At 50.9% G+C, this 22,488-nt stretch overlaps 8 protein-coding genes; 4 read left to right on the top strand and 4 right to left on the bottom strand.

Moving 5' to 3' along the window:
• Positions 1 to 3,656: 3,656 nt before the first annotated feature.
• Positions 3,657 to 4,468, top strand: CHC_T00003149001 (hypothetical protein). XM_005714214.1 is given in 2 exon segments: positions 3,657 to 3,848; positions 3,849 to 4,468. 1 exon segment carries the CDS (start codon positions 3,657 to 3,659, stop codon positions 3,846 to 3,848), a length of 192 nt encoding a protein of 63 aa, XP_005714271.1. The 3' UTR covers positions 3,849 to 4,468.
• Positions 4,469 to 4,506: 38 nt separating this feature from the next.
• CHC_T00003148001 (hypothetical protein) lies at positions 4,507 to 4,914 on the bottom strand. Its single transcript, XM_005714213.1, has one exon. The coding sequence runs from the start codon at positions 4,912 to 4,914 to the stop codon at positions 4,507 to 4,509; it is 408 nt and encodes a 135-aa protein (XP_005714270.1).
• Positions 4,915 to 4,954: 40 nt separating this feature from the next.
• On the top strand, positions 4,955 to 5,204 carry CHC_T00003147001 (hypothetical protein). XM_005714212.1 is given in 2 exon segments: positions 4,955 to 5,128; positions 5,129 to 5,204. 1 exon segment carries the CDS (start codon positions 4,955 to 4,957, stop codon positions 5,126 to 5,128), a length of 174 nt encoding a protein of 57 aa, XP_005714269.1. The 3' UTR covers positions 5,129 to 5,204.
• A 465-nt stretch (positions 5,205 to 5,669) lies between these two features.
• On the top strand, positions 5,670 to 8,707 carry CHC_T00003146001 (hypothetical protein). XM_005714211.1 is given in 2 exon segments: positions 5,670 to 8,561; positions 8,562 to 8,707. 1 exon segment carries the CDS (start codon positions 5,670 to 5,672, stop codon positions 8,559 to 8,561), a length of 2,892 nt encoding a protein of 963 aa, XP_005714268.1. The 3' UTR covers positions 8,562 to 8,707.
• Positions 8,708 to 8,799: 92 nt separating this feature from the next.
• Positions 8,800 to 9,015, bottom strand: CHC_T00003145001 (hypothetical protein). Its single transcript, XM_005714210.1, has one exon. The coding sequence runs from the start codon at positions 9,013 to 9,015 to the stop codon at positions 8,800 to 8,802; it is 216 nt and encodes a 71-aa protein (XP_005714267.1).
• Positions 9,016 to 9,067: 52 nt separating this feature from the next.
• On the bottom strand, positions 9,068 to 9,725 carry CHC_T00008736001 (Probable peptide chain release factor C12orf65, mitochondrial). Its single transcript, XM_005714209.1, has 2 exons — positions 9,423 to 9,725; positions 9,068 to 9,313 (listed from the first exon to the last, which is right to left on the bottom strand). Exons 1-2 carry the CDS (start codon positions 9,723 to 9,725, stop codon positions 9,068 to 9,070), a joined length of 549 nt encoding a protein of 182 aa, XP_005714266.1.
• A 447-nt stretch (positions 9,726 to 10,172) lies between these two features.
• CHC_T00003144001 (hypothetical protein) lies at positions 10,173 to 11,448 on the top strand. XM_005714208.1 is given in 2 exon segments: positions 10,173 to 10,484; positions 10,485 to 11,448. 1 exon segment carries the CDS (start codon positions 10,173 to 10,175, stop codon positions 10,482 to 10,484), a length of 312 nt encoding a protein of 103 aa, XP_005714265.1. The 3' UTR covers positions 10,485 to 11,448.
• Positions 11,449 to 12,517: 1,069 nt separating this feature from the next.
• CHC_T00003143001 (hypothetical protein) lies at positions 12,518 to 18,137 on the bottom strand. XM_005714207.1 is given in 2 exon segments: positions 12,518 to 13,229; positions 13,230 to 18,137. The coding sequence occupies 1 exon segment, from the start codon at positions 18,135 to 18,137 to the stop codon at positions 13,230 to 13,232; it is 4,908 nt and encodes a 1,635-aa protein (XP_005714264.1). The 3' UTR covers positions 12,518 to 13,229.
• Between the last annotated feature and the right edge of the window lie 4,351 nt (positions 18,138 to 22,488).

Here is a 22,488-nt window from a genome sequence, read left to right as displayed (position 1 = left end):
TCGGGTGGACTTTCCTGTCCTCTTTTCGTTGGGCCATAACAGCTCCGACGGCGACCGAGGATGCATCAGTCTCCACGACAAAAGGTTGTTCGAAGTCCGGAAACGCCAAGACTGGCGGGGAGGTCAACTTGAGCTTAAGCTTCTCGAATGCCTCCTGCATCTCCGCCGTCCACTTAAAAGTCCGTTTAGTAGACGTGGCCTCATGTAACGGAGCAGAGATCTCGGCGAACTTGGGAATGAAGCGGCGGTAGTATCCCGCCAGACCAAGGAAGCTACGAAGCCCTGTCGCATTGGACGGCTCCTTCTCCCTCTTAATGGCGCTGACCTTTTCGGGGTCCACTTTGACGCCATCTCCGGTGACTATGTGCCCAAGCAGTCGCGTTTGGGACTGTGCGAAGCTGCATTTTGAGATCTTAAGCTTCAGCCCGCTCGTAGCAATCACCTTGCAGACTTCACATAAGTGTGAAGTGTGCTCTTCAACGGACTTCGAGAAGACGACTACGTCGTCTAAGTAAACCCTCACGAAGCTAAGTCTTTGGAAAAGCTGGTCCATCATTCTTTGGAACGTAGAGGGGGCGTTCATTAACCCGAACGGCATCACCTCGAACTGAAACGTCCCAAAACGGCAGACGAAAGTCGTCTTCTCTTTGCAGTTCTCAGCCATCCGGACTTGCCAATACCCCGAGAACAAGTCAAGCGTTGTGAAGACCGAGCTCCCCTCTAAATCATCGAAGATCTCCTCGATCTTTGGCAAGGGCCAACGATCGGCTTTCATTTTGCGATTGAGGGTGCGGTAATCTACACAGAACCTGGGTTTTCCGTCTTTCTTCGATGCGATAACGATAGGGAAGGACCAGGCCGAAGTGGAAGGGGTAATTATTCCTGCCTCCAACATCTTACGAAGCTCCTCACGTACCACTTCATTGTGGCGTGGCGGAAGCCTGCGTGCAGCGTGGGTAATGGGGCTTGGATCTTCTAGCTCAAACGAGTGAGACACCGGAACATCTGCCGGTCTTAAATCGTCGAGTGACCAAGCTACGATCCCTGAGTTCTGGATAGAATTCACAATGTTGTCCCTGGCCTCGAAAGCCAGGTGGCGCAATTTCTCTCCGAGAAGGGCTACTTGAAGCCGTTCCGGGCCTTCTTCATCTACTCTGCCATCTCGTTTCGCGTTTTCCGAGTCAGACTTTAGGCCCTCTTTCACTAGATCAGGAAGACCATCCAATTCATCTTCGACTCCATCCGGTTGCTTGGTGAGTCCCAAATCAGGTTCAAATGGTGGCTGGTCAAGAGTCGCCAAGACAAATTCATTGTCGCTTGTCATAGACGAGCCAGGTACAGCCTCAGAGTCGGAGGTGAAATCCTCACTATCAGTTGAGGCCGCACTCCGTGAAACGTGTTCCACATCCATGTTGAGGCCTAGTCTGGTGGTATTCTCACCTACTGTCATCTGCACATGTTGCTTACCAAGATCGATGCATGCCTGTAGTCCCTCAAGGGTCGGAAGCCCTATGATCAGGTCGAACGGCGATCCTTTCACGACTAGGAAGTCCAACTTCACGATAAGTTCACCGAACGATGTTGGTATCTGATGAAGCGATCCCAGGCAGGGCGCATTAGCACCATCTGCCACCGTGATATGCTTCTCAGTCGGTTGCGGGGAGAGGCAAAGCTTAGACGCCAACTTTGGCGAGATTATGTTCGGTACGGCCCCAGAATCTAACAGGGCTTGAGCTTCCGTCCCATAAACCTTCACAGTTACCAGCCGCAGCCTTCGAGACTTCGTATCGGCGTGACCTGCGAAAGTACGACCACGGACTCTTTGTTTCGCAAACAAGCGGCCTATCTCCTTCTTCGCGACTTCCGCATCGCCGCGAACAAGCTGTCCGAAAGTGAGTCCGGAAGATGCGTTTGCAAGCTCCGAAACGACATTATACTTCCTCACATACTCCTGGAGGGATGCTTTTCTGGTCACTTTCTTCGCTTTCTTCCTCTGGTGGGACCTCCTTGGCCCCGCCTGAAGTGGCAGAGCCCTCTTTTGCATCTCGAATGGTACAGACGGGTTCAAAAGCCTGGGAATGGACACCTCCTCCCGCGTTTTGTGCTGCTTGGGAAGAGGTTCCCCGTCTGCGTTTCTCTTGGTGACGGCCACGACTTCTCCGTCGTTCGCCTCGTCAATATAGGTGACCTGGGCATTCCCTGAACCTTCTGTCGCAGGTGCTGTGGACTGAGTCGTGGCTCTTGCCCTCGGCAGTGCCGTTCTAAGCCTGGTCCAGCACGTCTCCTTTTCATGACCAATCTTCCCACAATTCGAACAACGAGTGTCTCGGCGCGGATTAGAAGGGCATCGGGTGGCTCCATGCCCCGGTTCCTTGCAGAATGAGCAGGTTCGGACCTGGCCACCTTGATCTGCTGTCTGATTCTTCTTTACCAACAAAGAAAGTTCTGCTAGCCGTTCTGCCAGCACGTCCACTTTCTTTTCGATCTTGTCCGGCTCCTGGCGTGTTTCCGGTCTCTGTAGAATGCGCCTAGGCGCCGGAGGCTGAGTTTGCCTAGCATTGTGTGCAGCCATAAAGGCTTTGCGGCCAGACACGAAGTCCTTAACGGCCTTCTTCAGCTCCCCGTACGAGGTAGGTGCCCTATACAAGACGAACTGTGACACGTCGGTGTGCTCCATGACCGCGTTCCGGAGTAGTCCGAACTTGGCTTCGGGGTTGAAAGCTGCTTTATCGAAGCGGCGATCCATCGCGTTTAACGACGCGAGCACGTCGTTGCCGTCCAACCTACTCGCGACTGCGAGCCTGATGTTTTCTTCCGGTTCAGGGACTGACTCGAAACGGTCGAGCAATGCCTTCTTGACGGCTTGGTAGTCGCTGGCCGCCTCGTTCAGTCCACCGTCTTGGCTGTATGTTTCATAGTAGTAGTCGAAAGCCTCCCCTTGCAGGTAGCACAGTAGCTCTCCGGCTTTGTCTTCGTCGGACTTGCTTTTCATTACGACGTTTTCGTAGACAAAGAAGAACTTGGCGACATCCGCCTCGTGCTTACCATCGAACACCAGGGAAGCGGGACCCGCCTGACTGTTGGCGTCGGCCCTCCACAAGAGTACCATGTTAGGGTGAAAACGGGGTACGTCGCCCCGTGTCTTACCCGTGTGTGTTTTTTTTGTGATGTGTTTCTCTCTGCTCTCGGCCGTACAGGACGACCGAAAACCACCGCATTTATACTCTTTTTGCGCGCGGTCTACAATTACTAACTTAAACTTCCAATTACTTACACCGGTCCCAACCACGTGTCACACTGCACATGAATGGGGTGGAAAGAGATGTGTAAAATTTACTGCACAGGGTGCAGGTCTCGGTGCTTTATTCAATGAAAAATCAATACAAAAAAAGACCACGCAGTGGCCCGTTTTGAATAGACTCGAAAACCACACCACTGCATAGTAGATCTGGTCGGTACGAGACAGCGGGCAGAGCGTTTCGACCGGACGCAGCGTCTACAGTAGCTGGAAACCATGACGGAGCAAAAACTCGTGAAACCGTGCCGTCAAAAACCCCTTGCTCCTCTTCTCCCCATCCGCGCCGCGTCCGTTGTTCATCCTTGGTCGTGCCCCGCCCTCTCTCTCTCGTCCATACGGACCACGCAAGCTCCGGCCGATGCTCACCCGGCGCTTCGACCGAGCACAAGGAATCACCCACAGACTCCACCCTCCGTCACCACAGAGCGCCGCCACGTGCGACCAACACGCGCGACATGCGCGTGTAGACCCCTTCCGCGACAACTTGGTACCGTCTCGTTTTCGCATTGCACGAACCCTTCCACTTAACCACTTTATCACATACCTGTGAAGCGGGGATTCCCCGTCCGGTGCTTTTGAGGACCGTCTCACCTTGCTCCGACCCTTCTGGTCGCCCCGCCTAGGTTTATATTCGCGACCGCGTCGTTCACGACTTCAAGCTGGATTTTGTACATATCTACTTCCACCAACGTGCCGAGAATACCGGCGATGGGCCAAACCACGTCGACACCGGAGCCGTCTTCGAATGAGAAGCGCCTGATTGCCGAGTACGACCGACTGGTTCGCCACGGCGAGTCCCCGCCGCCGTCATCTTCGAGTCCAGACTTGGAGCGCATGCTTTGGCAGCATGATTTATCTCATGCGGAGCGCAAGCAGTTGGAAGGTCGTTTAACTTCCCTTGCCTTGCGACTGGACGCAATCGAACGAGCCAACAAGGCACGTGAGTTGGAAAATAGGGCAAACGAACTCTATGCAAGGATTATGGCAGGCCCGAATGCACTCCCAGGAAACGTCAAGGGCGACAAGAGGAGGACTAGCTTGTTGGATGAGGTGCGCGTGTGGGAAGATGAAATAGATACGTCGAGGGAGGCAGAAGCTGGCACCATGGGGAGCAGGCCATAGGCGAGTTGGATTCTCTAACTTATAACTTGTAAATAACTTGGATGATGGCGCTTGAAGATCTTTGAAGCGAACGGCATGCGTATTTGCTACTTACCCATTGCCCGGGAGCTCGGTGGGAGCGCGAGATATGCAGCTGCCCGCATCGTAACACTGGCTGACATGAATGCCATTGAACTAGTGTCCCGGCCTGTCATTGGGGATAAACACGAAGTGCAGGTGCAATATTGTTGAAGACTTGGGATGTTTCTTGACGCGATGCCTCCGCATGCTCTGTTGAAGCATTTAATCACTACGTAGATGTATGTGTAACCCTTCAATATTGACGTGCCGTTATGTGCTCGACGTGTCAATTCGACATCGCGAGACGGAGAATAACCTCGTCTTCGAAACGGATTAATCGCGAAATGGCTTTTGTCAACTTTATGAGCAACTATCGGCGCTCCGCCGAGTACGAGACCAGAAGTGTTTCGTACTAAGGAAAATATGTCCTGCATACCCGAAAAGACAAGTGCAGTATGCGCTGCACACTACAGCATGAGGCTTGCTCGAAAAGTGCCGGTGACTCGGTGTTGTTTGTGTGTGCCTTCCTATGGTACTGCTTCAGCAAGGCATTTCTGTTATCACAAGCGACTTGCTGTACTCTTGGTTACAGCACAGTGTGCTGAGCACACTTGTGCTCAGCACACCTGGCACAGCACCCTTGGATAAGGTACCGTTACGGTACCCGGTACAGGTTGTATGTGGTAGCCGAAATGTAAAATTTAGAGCACGAGTTGTGCATGCTGGAAGATCTGGGTTCCATCTGCCTCGATCTTTGCTCAGGATCAAGAAGAAAGAGTCGAGAAAAAGAATTTCGGAACAGCAAGGACGGCGGTTTGTATTCGAGATCTAATCCCACTTGATCTGGAAATCAACCTTACAGTCCAGATTCATAATTCCGGAATCCCGATCACCTGGAAGTCAAATATTTTCATATATCCCAAAAACTTTTCCAGCTGACACCGGCCTTTTTCGCTCACCGAGTCAGTTTTCATATTCTTATTTTGTCATTACTATTCCGGCCTGTGTCCCATTGACATGCTCTTGTTAAAGCATCGCCTCGAACTGCCAAGTTGACTGTAGCGGCTTTCGTACCCAACTCTTCTTGCTGTTACCACCTTATCTCACTCCCGATCTCACTCCTCGTCAGCGACACGTCTCCCCGGAATCGTGAGATTTCATCCGCAGGACGCTCCCGTGACAAATCGCCATGAGTAGTGTGAAGCTCGGCACAATGACTTCGGCGTTGGAGCGTCAATGCACGCTGCTGATCCATCAGGATATCGCCCCGGAAGATGCTGACGAACTAAAGAAGCATCTTGAATCTGGCGACCTTGAGTCAAAGGCAGAAGCGCTGAAGCGGGCAATTTCTATGCAGCTCTCAGGTGAGCCAGTTCCCGGTATGCTCATGATGGTTATCCGCTACATTCTCCCTCATGAGGACACTCATCTACGAAAGCTTGGGCTATACTATCTGGAGATTGTTGATAAACATGGACCCGACGGGAAAATGTTACCAGAGATGATTCTTGTGTGCAACATGATCAGGAATGAGCTTGTTCATCCCAACGAGTATACCAGGGGCTGCGCGCTGAGGTTTGTTTGCAAAATCCACGACGCTGAGATCCTCGAACCTCTCATTCCTTCTATTCGCCAGAATCTTGAGCATCGCCACTCCTTTGTTCGCCGTAATGCAGTTCTTGCAGTACACACCATCTTCGAGAAATTCGAGTTTCTCATTCCGGATGCGCCCGAACTCGTTGAGGAATTCCTCGCTGAGGAGGGAGACCTGGCCGCGAAGCGCAATGCATTTGTCATGTTGTGCCAGTCAGATCAAGATCGCGGTGTCAATTATCTCAACAACAACATTCAGCACATTCCCATGTGGGGCGAGACTTTGCAGCTCTCCGCATTGGAGCTTGTCCGTCGCGTGTGCAGAGCGAATCCACTGGAGAAGGGCCAATATATCAAGATCATTTTCGTGCTTCTCCAAAGCCCGTCAGCTGCAGTTGTCTATGAATCTGCGAACACACTCATCTCTTTGTCATCGGCTCCGACGGCAATCCGAGCTGCGGCGCAATGCTACTGCCAGTTGCTCGCCACGCAGAGCGATAACAACATCAAACTGATTCTTTTGGATCGCATCGTAGACTTGCGAAAGTCTCAAAGTGCCGTCTTGCAGGAACTCGTTATGGATATTATGCGAGCGTTGCAAAGCCCGAACATGGATATTCGGCGAAAGACTATTGATCTTGCGATGGATGTCATCACGCGCCGCAACGTGGAGGAAGTTGTTGGTGTGCTCCGCAAAGAGCTTGTAAAAACAATGTCTGCCGAGACTTCTCAAGAAAAGGACACGGTCAGCCAGTACAGGCAATTGCTCATCAAAGCGATTCATTCAGCGTCTGTCCGATTCCCAGAGGTCGCTGGAACGGCCGTCTCTGTTCTTTCGGATTTCCTTGCAGATACCTATGGTGATGCCGCCACTGATGTTATCATTTTCGTTCGAGAAGTTTGTGAGAGGTACGAGAACCTACGTAGTGAGGTACTGAAAAGGGTCCTGTTTATGTTGCCGTCAATTCGAAATGCGTCAGTGGTGAGGGGTGCACTCTGGGTTCTTGGCTCATATAGTGAACAGCCGCAGGATGTGAAAGAAGCGTTCCAAGCTGTTCTCAGCGGTGTCGGTCGTCTTCCTTTGACGAACGGCCTAGAAGAAGATGGTGAAGGAGAGGAAGATGAGGACGAGGTAGAAAAAGAGGCGAAACCTGCCCCGAAATCCAAGCGACCAACGATTCTTGCTGACGGTACCTACGCTTCCCAAATAGCTGAAACAGAGCTTGTAACTGGAGCTGGGTCTTCGACCAACGCCGAAAAGACTGGACCACCGATTAGAAGCTTGTTGATGGCTGGCGAATACGTTGTCGGTGTTGCAGTGTGCACGATGCTCACCAAATTGGTTCTTAGGGTCAAATCTTACGACAACGCCCCTCCTGTGTTTGTGAACAGAGTCAGGGCTGAAGCGATGCTTGTCTGTGCTTCTCTCTTGAAGTTTGGAAAATCACACTACGCTCCTGTCGCGATTGACGATGGTTCTGCGGAGCGCATCATTTCTTGTATTACGACCATGAATGGGGAAACGAATGGTGACATCTGGTTGGAGTCCAGTCGAGAGGCTTTCCACGAAGTGATTCGTGTGAATGAAGAGAGACAAGAATCTGCTGCACAGGAGAAAGCGAAGAAAGATGAGACACCCGTGGAAGAAGTAATCGATTTCCGCTTGCTGCGCTCACGCCGCACCACCGCCGCCACGGAAGCTGATGTAGATGTGGATGAAATGGCCTTGACCTCGGCAACCACCGGATCTAGCACCTCGCAAGGTTTCCAGCTCTCTCGCATCACTCAATTAACTGGTATGAGTGATCCTGTCTATGCCGAAGCCCACATAACAGTGCATCAGTACGATATTATCTTGGATGTCTTGGTCATCAACACTACAAATGACACCTTGCAAAATCTAACTCTGGAGTTGGCGACAATGGGTGATTTAAGGCTTTGTGAGCGCCCTCAGTCATACACTCTCGGCCCAGGAGACCGGAAAACTATTCGTGCGAACATCAAGGTGTCCTCAACTGAAACGGGTATCATTTTTGGAAACATTGTGTACGATGTGGCTGGTGCGGGGTCCGCTTCAGGCTGTGTAATCCTGAATGACATTCACGTGGATGTAATGGACTACATCGAACCCGGAGAAGTGAGTGACACAGACTTCCGATCGATGTGGGCAGAATTTGAATGGGAGAACAAGGTTGCAGTCAACACGACTTGCAAGGACCTCTCGCAGTTTTTGGACTTCGTCACGGAATGCACAAACATGCGCTGTCTGACACTGCGTGGAATTGAAGAGGAGAGTGGATACCTTGCAGCAAACCTGTATGCGCGGTCTGTATTTGGGGAAGATGCGCTTGTGAATCTAAGTGTGGAAAAAGCACCAGACGGTTCGCTTGCTGGATACATTCGCATTCGCAGCAAAACCCAGGGTATCGCACTCAGCCTCGGTGACAAAATTACCTTAAAACAAAGCCAGAAACAAGGGCCGAAGTAAAGTAATGTATCTCTTCGTGTAGTACTATCTTTACCATTTTCACCAGCGAGCATCACTTCATCTCGTGTCCTTCTCTTCCCTACATTCAATCTCATTTGCTATCTCTCATAAAATAACTGTGACGTCCGCAGAGCATTCGACAGCGTGGATGTGCACAGAACCGATGACAAGTCCCCTGAAAGAGGTACCAGCTGTGGCTAGCGGTCACGATCAAGTCAGACCTGAAAACTTCCGACGATTAGTAAGTTAATGAAACGAGACCGCCATTCTCTGCATGAACGCTTAAGGATGCTTGAATTAGTGCAGCTGTTGCAGGAATTTTATACCAACATTTCGCTGTTGACTTATACGTATATTTGGCGCACAGCGTGGTATGAATGCGGCAAGCTGGCGTTACCCTTAGAAGGGTAGCTACCAATGAGCTTTTGGGGTCCTCGATGACACGCAATTCCATCCAATGCAAAGGGCTTTGGAGCAAACTGACGACTTGAGCAACTACCTCGAACTCAGCTCCAGTCACTCATCATGGCTTTGTCCATTCGAGACTTGTAATGCTTCTTCACAGATTTCCGTCGTCGCCGGGCTTTCCTTGCGCGGGCCTTGAACAGTTCTTTCGCTGCGAGCGACTCCTCTCCTTTTTCGATTTCATCTAATTTCCTCTGCAAAATTTTGCGGGCTACTTCTCGGTTTTTAACCTGGCTTCGCGTTTCCTGGCACCGCACTATGATACCGGATGGTTTATGCTTTAGTACCTGTGAACCAAAACAAGGCAAGAAGCGTGGAATTAAACAGAGATCTTTTGTCAGCTCATATCGTGCTCATGCCAAGGAAATTCTCGCCCTGACGCCGAGGGAAACTTACCACGCAACACGCCGTCTTGTTGATTTTCTGCCCTCCAGGACCGCTGCCGCGAACGAATTGCTCTTCCAAGTCGTCCTCGACAATCTCCGGTAGGTTCTTCGACGTCGAAGTGGAGATTTCGCGTTTTGGAGGTTTGGCAGCATCTCTGGATGCTGCACTATTACCTAGACCAATGCTTGTGCAGGCATAAACAAAGGGACGACGCGGGCGCCGTGGCGATGTTGCAGTATGCAGGGCGTTTGTAGAAGACAAGGCAGCGATGGGCGGCGAATATGCGCGGATAAACAGGGGGCTTAGACGCATTGGACGTGAGCGTAAGGCTCCTTGTAGAAGCAGCGAGTAAATGCGTGGCACAGACATTTCCTTCACGTACTTCAGGTCTCCAACCTAGATCTTTGAGCGCATATTGCACAATTGGGGGGTTGGACAGGAATGCACCCCCAATGTCCATGAACCAGATTGTCTGGTTTATGGACATTTCGGTTTTGTTATAATTTTAACGAGCTGCCCGGCATTTCGTCACAGTACAAGAGCCCCATCCACTGGAGCCGCCTCGTGCGGGAGACACCAAACCGGCACTATTCGGAGACGGCATTAATCTGTGAGTGCGTCATATCGATTTCCACGCCTTCCGTTTGTTTACAGATCTGACAGGTGGCGTTATTCGTGTTCCGGTTTTTAGGGATGCACTAATTGGAGGGTGGCAATAGCAAAGGCGACACTAATGCGCGTCCCCTCCCCTGTACACGTATGACATACAGTATTGGTTTACAGCATTGTGTTTTACAGTATTTGACATTGATCCGTTTTCGTTGCCTGGCACAGTACAGTACCAAGGGTAAACTTTACAGTGCTACTGTCCGTACCGGTGCGGCCGCCGCGACGACGTCTTTTAGCCCGTATATAAACAGCCAAGAACCGATCACCATCATCCTCCTTTGTTGCGAAATGTACATGTTGCACAGACCTTTGCATCAAATGTCAAATGGAGATATTCCGCTCGAAGCTTTCGTGATCAGACGCAGTGCGAAATTGAGAGGAATGTCACTGCATGTGGCTTGAACAAGACATGGCTTTCACACCAGTGTTGTCGATTGCACACGGCTGAAATGTATCTCCTGAACATTCATCAGATCTGAAACGTAAGAAACTTCTCCCTCAAAATGTGCGCCTTCTGCTATCGTCCCTGGCTGTGAAGAAACATCTTGATCACTCCACTCTTACTGAACCGAAGGTTCGATGGTGAGACCCATAGATATATACTTCGTTGTCTTTCTGAATTGCCACGGTTGCAAGCCACACATCATTTGACCTACAGGCGCTTTGACCTACAGGCGCTTTTGTTAGTCGCATCTTTGCTAACATTGATTGTGTCTACTATCCTTCCTTCTTACTGACGAAGGCCTCGCGGTAGGACATCGCCGTAGCTGTGGGCGATTGTTGCATAGCAGAACCTTAAAAGGTTGAAGAATCTCACTCGTGTCTCGTGCAGATCAGGAGTACGGACGGGGCGTTATTCTGGTTGAGGTACCCATGTCTGTAGCGATGGGAGTCTGCGGCAGCAGAGGCGCATCTTCTGGGAGGAGACTTCCCACTGTGGTCTTTCTCTTGGGTGTTCTGATCACGCCGGTAACCATAGGGTGATTGAAGAAGTAGCTCTTCGTGTCCGGGGCAATCGTTTCTCGAAGAGACCCGCGTGTCATCAAGCGCTGTTGTGGCACACAAATTATGCATGTAGTCTACAACCTCCGTACCCTCTGGGAGTAATTTACTAACGCAGTTTTCGGGCTTGGCCCGTGCAGTCCTGCCGCACAAGTAACCGTTTGGACCTAACCCGAGAAGGTTAACAACGCCCGCGTCGACGCTTTCAAGTTCAAGTGCAAGTTCGTAGCTAAGCTTCTGCCCTGGTGGCACTCTGCTCTGGTGGCATCGCATCACGGCCATCAGCTACATCCTTGATTGCCTCTTGCCGAGCGCACTGCTTGTAGTGTCTCCCACAATTAAAACAGGTCGCGACATTTGTTCTGTATTAGGTCCATTGGAAAGCAACGATTCCACAGCACATCTCCGATTGTACCAGTTATCTTTCCCATCCCCGCGCATGCCCTGCCGGCTTTTTTTTGCAAAAATACATGCATTAACGTTGTCCGTAAAGTCACGAAAACGCATGTTTTGCGCGAGTTTGCTCGGATTTTCTGAACGCAAAATTTTCAAACAACGCGTTTGGCAAAACTCACAGCATACCGAAAACTCGGGGCATGTGAGTTTTCCACGAGTTTCACATCCGTCGAATCACAGCAGTGCCGGATCGACCCGTCGTGAAGAAAAATGAAGTGGGTCTTCCGTTCTTTTCATCCGCACAAACGAGTCTCAGACTGCACGGGTCGTATCGCCGAAGCAACCGCGAAAGATAGACAAGTAGAAGCTTCTAAAAAGCAGTCCTCTCTAAACGGCCCCCCTCAGCCTGTCAAGAAGACGAAACATATCGCCCTTTCTACTGAGAACCTTTCTATCCTGGTGGCGAGCTACAATATTCGCTTCAGCGAGTATTCGCGCAGGTGCACGTCATCCGTCGGGTGGCACAACGATGTACCAGACTTCTGTTTGTTGTGAGCAGGTACCTCGCTGGAGGTCAGTCCGCAAACCTCGCGTTGGTATTTTTCAAACTCGGGGTTACTTGACGCCCAGCGAGTTTGTGGGCAAATGGAAAAAAACAACGCGTTATTTTACGGACAACGTTATTAATTCGATACTTTATAAAGTCAGTTTGGACACCATTTCTCTAACGTACATGCCTTCCGCAATAACATCTTGCAAAACATTGGGATAGCAGTTGCGAATACACAGAAAGACTAAGAATCTAATGAACTTCAATACCCAGTTGACATTTTATACAGGCGTTTCGGTTTCGAAGATATCAACAATAACGTTTTGAGAATAGTCAAAAAGGCGTCTCTTTTAGGCATTCTAAAAATGGCTGGAAAGGACGTGCAGATCTCACCAAACTCCATCCTTCCGCACCGCAGAAGTCAACTGCGGTGGCGAGAGTGTATTTTTCCATCTTGTTGGGCAAGCACAAGTTGAGGCAAAAGAAGTTGAAAAGTAGCCGCATATGAGGTCACATGTCGTCTAGACACTGTACTTGTGTCTAAATTGAACATCTAAAAAGCTATTTTAGACACTACAGTATTCCTTAACGCACTTGTTTTCGGCAATAACATCTTGTAGAACATCGCGATAGCAGTCTTGAATGCGCAGAAAGATTAAGAATGTAATGCAGATTGATTGCCTAGTTCCCTTTTCACCTGACGGTTTTGGTTTCGAAGTGACTTTACATGCGGTTTAAAGGTGGTTTAAGAAGCTTCTTTTCCAGACATATGTAAAAACGACCAGGAAGAACATGCAATTCCCACCAAGTTCTTTCTGGCCCCAAGTCAGACGTCAAGCACGGTGGCAGAGGTATTTTTTTCCTTCTTGTCGAGGAAGCGCAAGTCAAGAAAAAAAATAAGTCGAATAGTGTCCTCACAGGAGAACAACGGTTCGATAGACACTAGGGCACCCCATAAACACTTGCAAACGAGTCGCCTGAAGGTTCGTACCCAGGTTTAATTTCAACATGCCGCATGTGCGACGTGCCTCCCAAAATGCCTTACTGTCAGGCACCGTTTCTAACCTGTGTCTGATAGAGGTTCTGTCTTTTCATGCGTATGGCTTAACCAAAAATGTCAGACTGAGATAACCCGAGTTAAATTGAAAACGTCCCCGTCCTTGTCACTATCAAATGACAATGTCCTCCCGCCTGTGGAATCACGATTTCATGTCTTCCATAATAGACTCTCCCGATAAGGCCTCCATCACCTTCACAAATGAGCTAGTTTCTCTTCGGACAGCGTCCTTTTCGTCATCAATAAGCTCTGCTAGGACCGGCATGGCCTCTGGAAGAGTGACCAAATATTCTTCGCCGATTGTGCTGGCTAGACACTTGCAATAGTACATGGAAGCTTCACGCACCACAGCGTCAGTCCCGCCGGCAAGCGACAGTATGGCTCTTGACATGGCAATGAGCTGCTCTCGACATTCCTCCTTTGACTCCTTCATGTTCCCAACGGCCACTATTCTTGTTCCTAGTGCATTGACAGCCTTTCGGACCGCCTCCGATTTACCCCCGTTCCCGCATGCCACAACTAAGCTTGTCTGTATTTTTGTCACAAGGGTCGGCGTTAATATATTGCCGGTCAGATCCTCTCTCAGCAACAGGGTAAGGCTTTCCAAAGCCAAGCCATACAGCTCTCGATGCAACTGAGACGACACTTGTCGAACGGCATCCTCCCCTGAGCCTTCCCACTTTTCACGCTTTCTCTTCTTGCTCTTCAAGTCTTTCCTCTCGTCAGCATCAAGTTCTACGGTTACGTCCAAAGAGGATTTTGATGATGTAGAGCTCAAAACCTCCAGAACCAGGTCTAGCAGCTGTAGAAAATAGGGTACGAAAATTGCCCGAAGCACATGCATCAACTTGAGGGAAATTTGCAGAATTGGAACCGCTCTCGACAAATACTGAGGCATATCAATTGCGTTGGAACGGTCTGCACCACCCATCACGCGTCCTCCTTCGAGCCACTGTACTACGCGATTGAAGATGATCTTGAAGTCTGACTCCGAAAGTCTCAAAACCATTCGCGTAAAATTATCGGCACAGCCGTTATCCACTTTTTTGCAGGAAGACAAGAAACCTTCTGGTCCCCTGATTGCTACCAGCTCGTTAAACAGTTCTACAGTAGAGCACTTCCTTGCTGCACTTTGAGTATCCATTTCATTTTCTTGCACACTTGCTGGTGAAGTATTACCCAAGCGACCGTATTCAATGCACGATAACAAAGCCAACGTAAGGCGGTCCTTCTGAGGCTTGAGCTCCACCTTAGATATCACTCCAGTCAAGGCAGACATTCCCCGCAGCAATGTGGAAACCCCAGTCAATGTCGCCGAAAATTTGGCGAAATTAGCAGTCACATAGACCAGTGCGCCGACGCTCACATTTGCAGGAACTTTCGTCATCGCTTCTACGAGCAACACATTAATGTCCTCCCTTTCGACAGAGACTGCCAGCGAGGCTATACGGTTCAATGTAAGGCGACCGAAAAACTTAGGAGTCCTATCGAGGACAGTGGTACACATCCGCATCGCTGCCTCAGTAACACTCACCCTTAAATCTTTTTGAATGCGGGATGTCGCATTCCTTGTCTCTTTCCCAAACACAGCTTGTAGAATATCTGCTGCAGTACTGACCACCTCCGGGATGAAGGTCACTGCACGCTTTCCAATGACCGTCACTATCGAAGAAAGACAGTCCATCGCCACAGCAACGTCAGACTGCCACTGCCCATTGACTATCTCCTCGGGCTTGTCCAAGAACTTGCTACTTGCCCGAAGGACCTGCAGAGGAGTTGTGGAGAGCTGAAGAAGGACTTGCGGTGCCGAAGAGCCTATTCTATCTGCAATGTTCTGAATACAACTCAAGGAACACAACTTCAACTCTGCCCCCAATTCATTAATCTTCACATGATCCTTGTCTCCGAACTCTGATATTACAGCACTCAAAATTGAACCAAGCTCTTCTACAAATGCAGTTTGAGACGATTTCAAGTCGACGTAATCAGGCAACTTCTGATCATTTTCATGCCAGCCATACAGCAATGAGGCGTCGTCCAACATGCGTCCCGACAAAGTCTTGACCGCACGAATGCGGATTGCTACGTTTTCAGTTGAAATAATGTTGCCTAAGCATAAGCTTATAGCGCGTAACGGAAGAAATGAAACCAGTGCTGTAACAGGCCTGTCCGCGATATTTCTGTTCAATACCCACAAAGACTTCAACAAATTCGATATACCTTCAATAACGGAGGCATCGGACGTTGCTGATTGCACGGCTTCGGTAAGCTTCTTTCTGAACAGTGGTCCAACCACATGGACTAGGGCCAATTCACATCTTATGTCTGACCCCACCCTCGCAATCACTGACAAATCCATGATCAGACTCTGCTCAGCTCCCAGCAACAGCCGTGAGCACTCCCTTGCAATGCTTTTCACTTCGAGATAATCAGCAGATTCTTTGCAGATTTGCTGCAGACAGCAAAGCAGCGCTTCTTCCATATCTGGCATAAGTCGGCAGCAAGATACTATCAGTTCTCGATCTTCTTCAGAGGCCACAGTATTCCCGATCTTCTTGTACGCAGCTCTCACAAGAAAATTACATACCACTCTAGGGTCGCAGCCGCTCTTAAGCAAAACTGCAGCTAAACGATGAACGGATTTCAACTGCTTCGAGAAAGAAACATCCTCCATCTGTGCGCTCAACACATCGCAGAGCCGCGATGCTAGTTCATTGCCGCAGCGAGGGGCAAGCACCATCGCAACTTGCAATGCCTGGCACCTCACAGATCGCATTAGCGCGCTTTCGTTGCCCTCGTGAGATACATGCGGGTAGAAGACAGTCTTCATCAACGCATCCAAGTCGACTGCAGTATCCTGCATATTCCGCTCTCGTTCTCTGTGCAATATCTGTTCAATCAGATCCAACACATTGCAAAGCTGGTACTCGTTACGGTCCCCGGCATTGCGCATCAACGAGCTTTCTGAGGTAACTGCCCGAACGAAGGACCACAACGAAGAAAGCACAGACGTCACATCAAACTTGAAAGGCCTGTCTATCATCTTATCTGTCAATAACCACCGCTTGATAGTATCTACAGCCCCCATACCAGCTTCTTGATCCAATGTAGAAGGTCGAACTCCGTCATCGACCTGGACATCCATTGCGTCTGGTGCCCTTTCTTTGGTTCCAAGTCTTTGTAGAAAGGGTAGAAGATTGTTCAACTTATCATTCAAAACGGTACTATCTAGTGTTTGTCTGGCCACACTTCCAGCGGTAGATGCTCTTGTCGAAAATGATAACATATGCCTCAGTAGATCTTGGGTGATGTCCAGCTCTCTGCAGTTGCAAATTGAGAACAATTGCGAAAATCCAGCAATCACAGCTAAATTGACTTCTCCCGAAAGCAATGGACGTTTCTTGTCGAGAGCTTGGAGAAGTGAGGCGGTTTCTTCTGCAGCGTCGATGATGACCTCTCTTGATAATGAATGTGTCTTCATTGTCCCAAGGATTTGAGCGACACGTACCAATGATTCGCAGGTGACACTGCTTCGGTCAGTGTCTCCTAACAGTTTCGAAAGCAGGTTGATTTCCATTCGAAACAAACTTAATACTTCAGTTTCCTCGTATCCACTGTACCCTTCCAACGCACGAAGAAAATAAAGCCTTTGCAGAGGGTCGTACTCTTGATCAACAATTTTGCTAGATGCAAGGCGAATAACCGCTGATTTCTCCTCTAGCCCTTCTAAGGCGGCGAGAGGCGCAATGAAACCAAGACGAGATCTGTAGTTCAGTAAAGCTCCTGACAAAAAGTTGTCCAACTGTTCAAGTGTTGATTCAGAAGTCAAAGGGATTGCGACACTAGCATGGTAGTTCGCGATTGCGCAATAAAATGAGATCAGTGGTGACTTTGGTAGAGTGGAGTTGTGTACAGCTGCCTTAGCTGCGCAAAGCGCGAGTAGTTTGTCCCTTGCCTGATTATCATTCCCGTAAAGAGCGCCGAACAGGCACAACATCGCCTCTTGATTAACTTCGTTTGAAGAATCTGACTCGCACGATATCAAAAACCATTGAAGGCTGTAAAATTGGATGCGACCCCCGGATACTGAAGTAACTGCAGATGCCGATTGTAGCATATTTTTGACCTTGACAAACCCACAATAGCCATGAACTTTGGCCAAAACCTGTTGCGCAATCTTTTCATTCTCCAAACGTGCAGCCAGATTCCATATACGATCCACCACTCGAGACTGCGAGAATTGTGAGCCCAGTGCATCATGAATAGGTCCTATTGCATTGACAGCCTCTTCGAGAATCTTTGCCCTAATAGATTCGTGATCTTCGTAGAGCTTTACCAAGCTCTCGACTACCCCTGCTGCCCGAAATTCTGCAAATTTCTTCAGTGCTTTCTTGTCTCCCTGATGCACGCAGAAAGCGAGCAATTCTAACGCCCATGATGGATCCCATTCAGACATAGACTCCACAAGCGCGTCAAACTTGTAAGTCCTGCTCGCAATTTTCGATCGCAGGGCAGCCTCGACGACTTCTCGGAGCTGTCCGTCACCTAATTCCGCCGAATCCAAGCATCGAATTTCTGTCTCTTGGGACAATAAGGTTGCCAGGCGTTTGAAAGTCTCCTCATCATGACTAACAACTGAATTGTTGCTGAAGACACCGTCCCTGATCAACCCGATCAACATCGCTTGTACTTTAACCGGATCCGTGCCTGTATCTCGCTCACAACCAGTAAGAAGAGCGTTACAGAGAGCTATAAGCCCAGATATCCGAGATGGCTTCCTCTTTTTCTTCTTCCGAAGCAAGTTATAAGCGCTTCGAAGTCGGCTTAAGATGGACGGCAAAACATGTTCTGGTAGTGCTTCGGATTTGGCCTGTAACAAACACAACGCCGCATCGGCTGCTACGTGAGCGTCAGAATCACCCTTGAGAAGAATATTGCATCTACCGACGATGCTCTCGGTCACACTTGCTTCTTGCTCAGTCCACGAATAGTTGCTGTCTACTAGCTTCGCTAATGCCGTTTTCACCACGCTATGCTCCGGATGTGACATCATGGCAAGAATAGTGCCCCCCTTCGGAAGCGAACTTTTCTTCGCCGCGTCCTTCCCAACTGAAAACGCAGTGCCACTCAAAGCTTTTTCGATCCCCTCATCAACAAACGAATATTTTCTCTTGTCCGCTTTCCTCCTGCTGGCTAAGTGCTCTCGCAACGCAATATCCACACCGGGCGCAAAACGTCCCCTACTCAACGACGCGACGACGCCAGCGAAGGCCTCGAGCATCGCCTGTCGCTTCTCCGTCGTGACAGACTCCTCCTCAATTTCGGCATCCGCGCACGCTGCAAAGAGTCTAAGCAAAACTTTGTGCACCGTCTGCTCGCAAAGAAGCGAGACATTCTCGCTCGCAAACGCCTTCTGCAAAAGCCCCAGCATACGCACACTAGGCTTCGACACGATCCCCATTACGACAGCCGCATACGTCAATCTGGCGAGTTCCTCATCCCCCAGGCAGGACAAGACATCCGGCATTGCGCCACGTCTGAGGAGGCTTCTCGAAACGCCCTTCTCAACAGCGGATACTTTAGCTTTTGACACCAGCATAGCAAGACAAGCAACAGCCGTATCGCTAACTGGACTCCCAGTCTTCGCCATCTTGATTACCCCTGCAACAGCTTGCGCGGCAGCTTCAGCGATGTCGTTCTCAAGACCGGACGGAACTGCCGCAGCGACTGCCGACATCAGAGCGCAAAGCAAGTCGCTCCTGCTTTTGTCGTTCACTTTCAAGTTTACTGTCTTGTCAATGGCTTCGACAACTGCCAGGAACAAGGCGCGCTTCTCAATGGAGCCAGACGAACCGAGCCTCCGAATCAACAAGTTGGCCAAGAGCGAAGCCCCAGCCAAGGTATTAATCCCGTCTCCCACAGCCTCGACCACTGCTGCCACTGCGAGGCGGAGAACAAGCTGCGGGCAATCGCGCACCAGAAAGTCCAGTGAAGGGGGCTTCTTCTGCTTAACAACTGGGCGCAGCCACTCCCACTTGTGCCACTTTCCCTCTCTCAGCATGGAGGCCACCAGCTGCACAAACTGCGGCGTCTCATGAAACGGGAGCGCGGCGAGCATAAGCGCGTCCACCTCTCGCTCGGCGCCGAGTTGGGGCACGCGCAGCCCGTGGACCAGCCATGAGACGAGCTTCTGCGCCGGGCGCATGGGGAACACGGGGGCGAGATGCGCGGCGGCGGAGAGGACAGCGGCGGAGACAGGTTGGGCCTCCTCTGGCGGCAGAGTCGCGCGGTCCGGGTAGGGGGGAAGGAGGAGAAGAGAAGAGGCAAGGGTGGGGAGCGTTGCGTCGATGGTGGAGAGTGTCTCCAGCCCGTTGAGAGCAAGCCCCGCCATGTCGCGGCGGGGTTGGGGCAGCGGCGGTGGTCGCAGCATGGTGGAGGAGGTCGAGGCTCGCAGACGCGCGAGAGAAGCATGGACAGACATGTTTGGAGAGGTGGGGAGGGTTTGGTTACCAGTGATGGTGGTATGGAGAGGTTTCCTGTGGCGTTAAAGATGGACGACGTGCTGGGATGCTCTGGTCGAGGAAACCGCCCTTCCTCCCTCCCGTGCTTCAGGGTGAGGAGGGATCAAACGATTTCAGGACGACAAGCACGGGATTTGCTTACGCCGCCGCCGATGGAAAATACTGCAGAGACCCGCTCCAGCAATGCAACCACTTGAGGTATGATAAGAAGTCTCCTGTGCAGTGGACACGTGGACAGGTTGACCATTCGTTTTCCCGGCCTTAGAGCACCCCTATCGGTTTGGCTAAATTTGGTGGCTAAGAGCATCTCTACCGCGAGTCTATTCTCTAATCTAATGCCAAATTTTCAGCCGCAGAAAAAAAACGACACTCTACCGCATGTTTCTAATCTATTCGAATACATTTCTCAATAGATTAGAGCTCGATCTGGGTCTATTCGACCACCCATTAGACCCAGATCGTGCTCTAATCTATTGAATAGAGGTGACAGGAAAGGCCTCTGGATTGGCTACCGGTGTAGCTGTACTTGCCAAGTGAGTATTCCCGGGAAATTGAACTTCAATGCAAACCCAAACACCCCCAAATGGCATCGTCGCACAACGTTTCCCTCTCTCCGGTGCCTCTGCTCTGTTCTGTCTGCTCTGTCCGGTATAGGGCGCGGAAAGAACTGGGATGCGGGGAGAATTGCGTTCTCGCTCGTGCATGGATTGCGGCGTCCGAAGACCCGATGGCTGGCATCGACCAGGCAAGAAAAATCTTCCAAGACACTATCCGCCGCCGCTTCACGGAGAAAGGTCCTGCACTGCACCTCGTTCCGGACGGAAATTACGGTACCCGAAGCGGGGCGAGCATCAAGCAGCATTTCAGCGATATGTCAGCTGATGTCCAGAAGTTCTTCGTCTCCCTCGGCAAGGTGCGCGCTTGCAATCCCACTGGGGTTGGTGACGAAGAGGTGCTTTCAATGTCAGTCGCAGTCCATCTGGAGCACACTAACAAGATGGACTACGACTACAAAAACTTTGACAAAGATCAATGGCTCTACTACAAGGCTTGGAAAGTACTCCGTAACCATCCGAAGTGGTCCTGCGCACCTTCTTCAGCCAGCCCTATTACTGCGACGCAAGAACTGCTACCGGACATGAGCCAACTGGCTTCAAGCGGAGGGCATTCAACGCAAGATATTGAAGCGCACGAGACCGTCACGCCCACGAAAAATAAGGAGCGGTTCGGTCTGGGCGCCCGTGGTGCTAAAATGGCACGTGAGGAGGAGTTGAGGACACAGGCGTTGCGCGTTCTTGCAGAGTCGGCGAAGCGGGAGTCGGACGTGCTCGAAGAGCGTAATGCGATTGCAGCATTTTCTCGACCAGAAGCTGCTAGCCTTCCCGAGACGGCACAGTTCTTCTCCGCGAGCCGAGAAATTTATCTTGCGCAGGCACTCAAGCGAGCCAAGGTCGCACAAGCGGAAGTTTGTGCATTGGAGCGGCAGTCGACAAATAATGGGAGCGACTTAAGAAGACCGTCACAGGCGCCACCCGGAGCCTCTACGCAGCGCGTTGACGTCCCTGTAGTACCAGAGCTTGCGACCATGCAGGGTGCAGCAGTGCTTCTGGAGGAGGCCTGAGGGGAAAGAACGTGCTGGGCGCTGCAAAAATCCCTTTGAATGGCAGTTCCTGGTACATCCAATATGTCGTCCGTATCTGTGCGAATATACATCATAAAGATAAAGATGATACCTTTCATCCCCGGCAATCACACATACATACAGTATCCCCTATTCAAAAGCAGTCGTCATTGAGGCTTTCATCATTGCTTTGCTGTGTGTCGTCGCGCTTTCCCTAAAACATATCTTTCATGAAAAGGCGACTTTTAAGAAGTGGTCCCTCATGACCATGGTCGTTGTCGCCCTTATTGACGTGGCAGTACAATGGACAGGAGGTGGCGTGAACCATGCCATGTCATTTGCCCTTGCCGCACTTGAAGGCCATTAGGCCGAGCATTCTTTGTACTGGGTCGGACCGATGGTTAGTGCAGTGGTTGCAGCTTGCATGCACAACAATATTTTGAAAACTGGAAAGCGAGGCTTCCTCGACACCGCTAAGGAGCCCCCACCAGAGCACGCCCCGCCGAAAGAGACCAACCTTGCCCCGCTTTTGCCTTCGTCTCCTTCGCCGCATCCACCCCGCCGCACCCCGTCCCCGTCCCCGCCCCCGCCCGCGCCGCCGCCCCCGCTCTCGCATGACCAACATTGTGAGGGGGAGCCCCACCCGCCGCGCACAGAGAGGAAGCGCCCGCGCTTTGAGCGCCACGAGTCGCATCGGGACGCCGACTTTCATCCCTCCGATGGCCATCTGAGGGAGCACCCCGCCTTGTCCGTCGAGGGCGCGTACAGGGGTGATGGGCTGCATCGCCATGCCGTCTGCGATTTTTTACACGCTTTTACCCCGATCGCGTCGTAGAGGTAGCACAAATCTGTTTTGTCGTCACCTTTGAGGGGGACGAACAGGGGCGAGATGCGAGGCTAGACCACAGACGAGGCGTGAGCTATGAACGACGACGAGACATGTGTTATGAGCGGAGGCGAGACGTGAGCCTTCAAGGGAGGCGGGATATATGTCGTGAACGACGTGTGGGTGTTGAGGGGCAGGCGGGGTCGAGCCCCAGGGGTAGAAAGGTGGAGGAGGGGCGGAAGAATGATGGACAGGACTCGAGGAGGCCATTGGGCGGGAACAGTACACAGGGGTGGGGGGAATGCCGAGGAGGGTGGAAGGGATGAGTATGTGGCTGTTCACACGCCGGGAGTGCCCCCCAGACCCCGATGCTTTCACACATATGCACACAGCAGATTGGTAAAAACAAGAGCATTATTGATGCCCAAACACC

The sequence above is a fragment of the Chondrus crispus genome, genomic scaffold (genome assembly GCF_000350225.1).
Source record: "Chondrus crispus Stackhouse genomic scaffold, scaffold_175, whole genome shotgun sequence".
NCBI lineage: Eukaryota > Rhodophyta > Florideophyceae > Gigartinales > Gigartinaceae > Chondrus > Chondrus crispus.
Note: the sequence above shows the minus strand (reverse complement) of the source record. Positions and strands in the feature narration are given on the sequence as shown.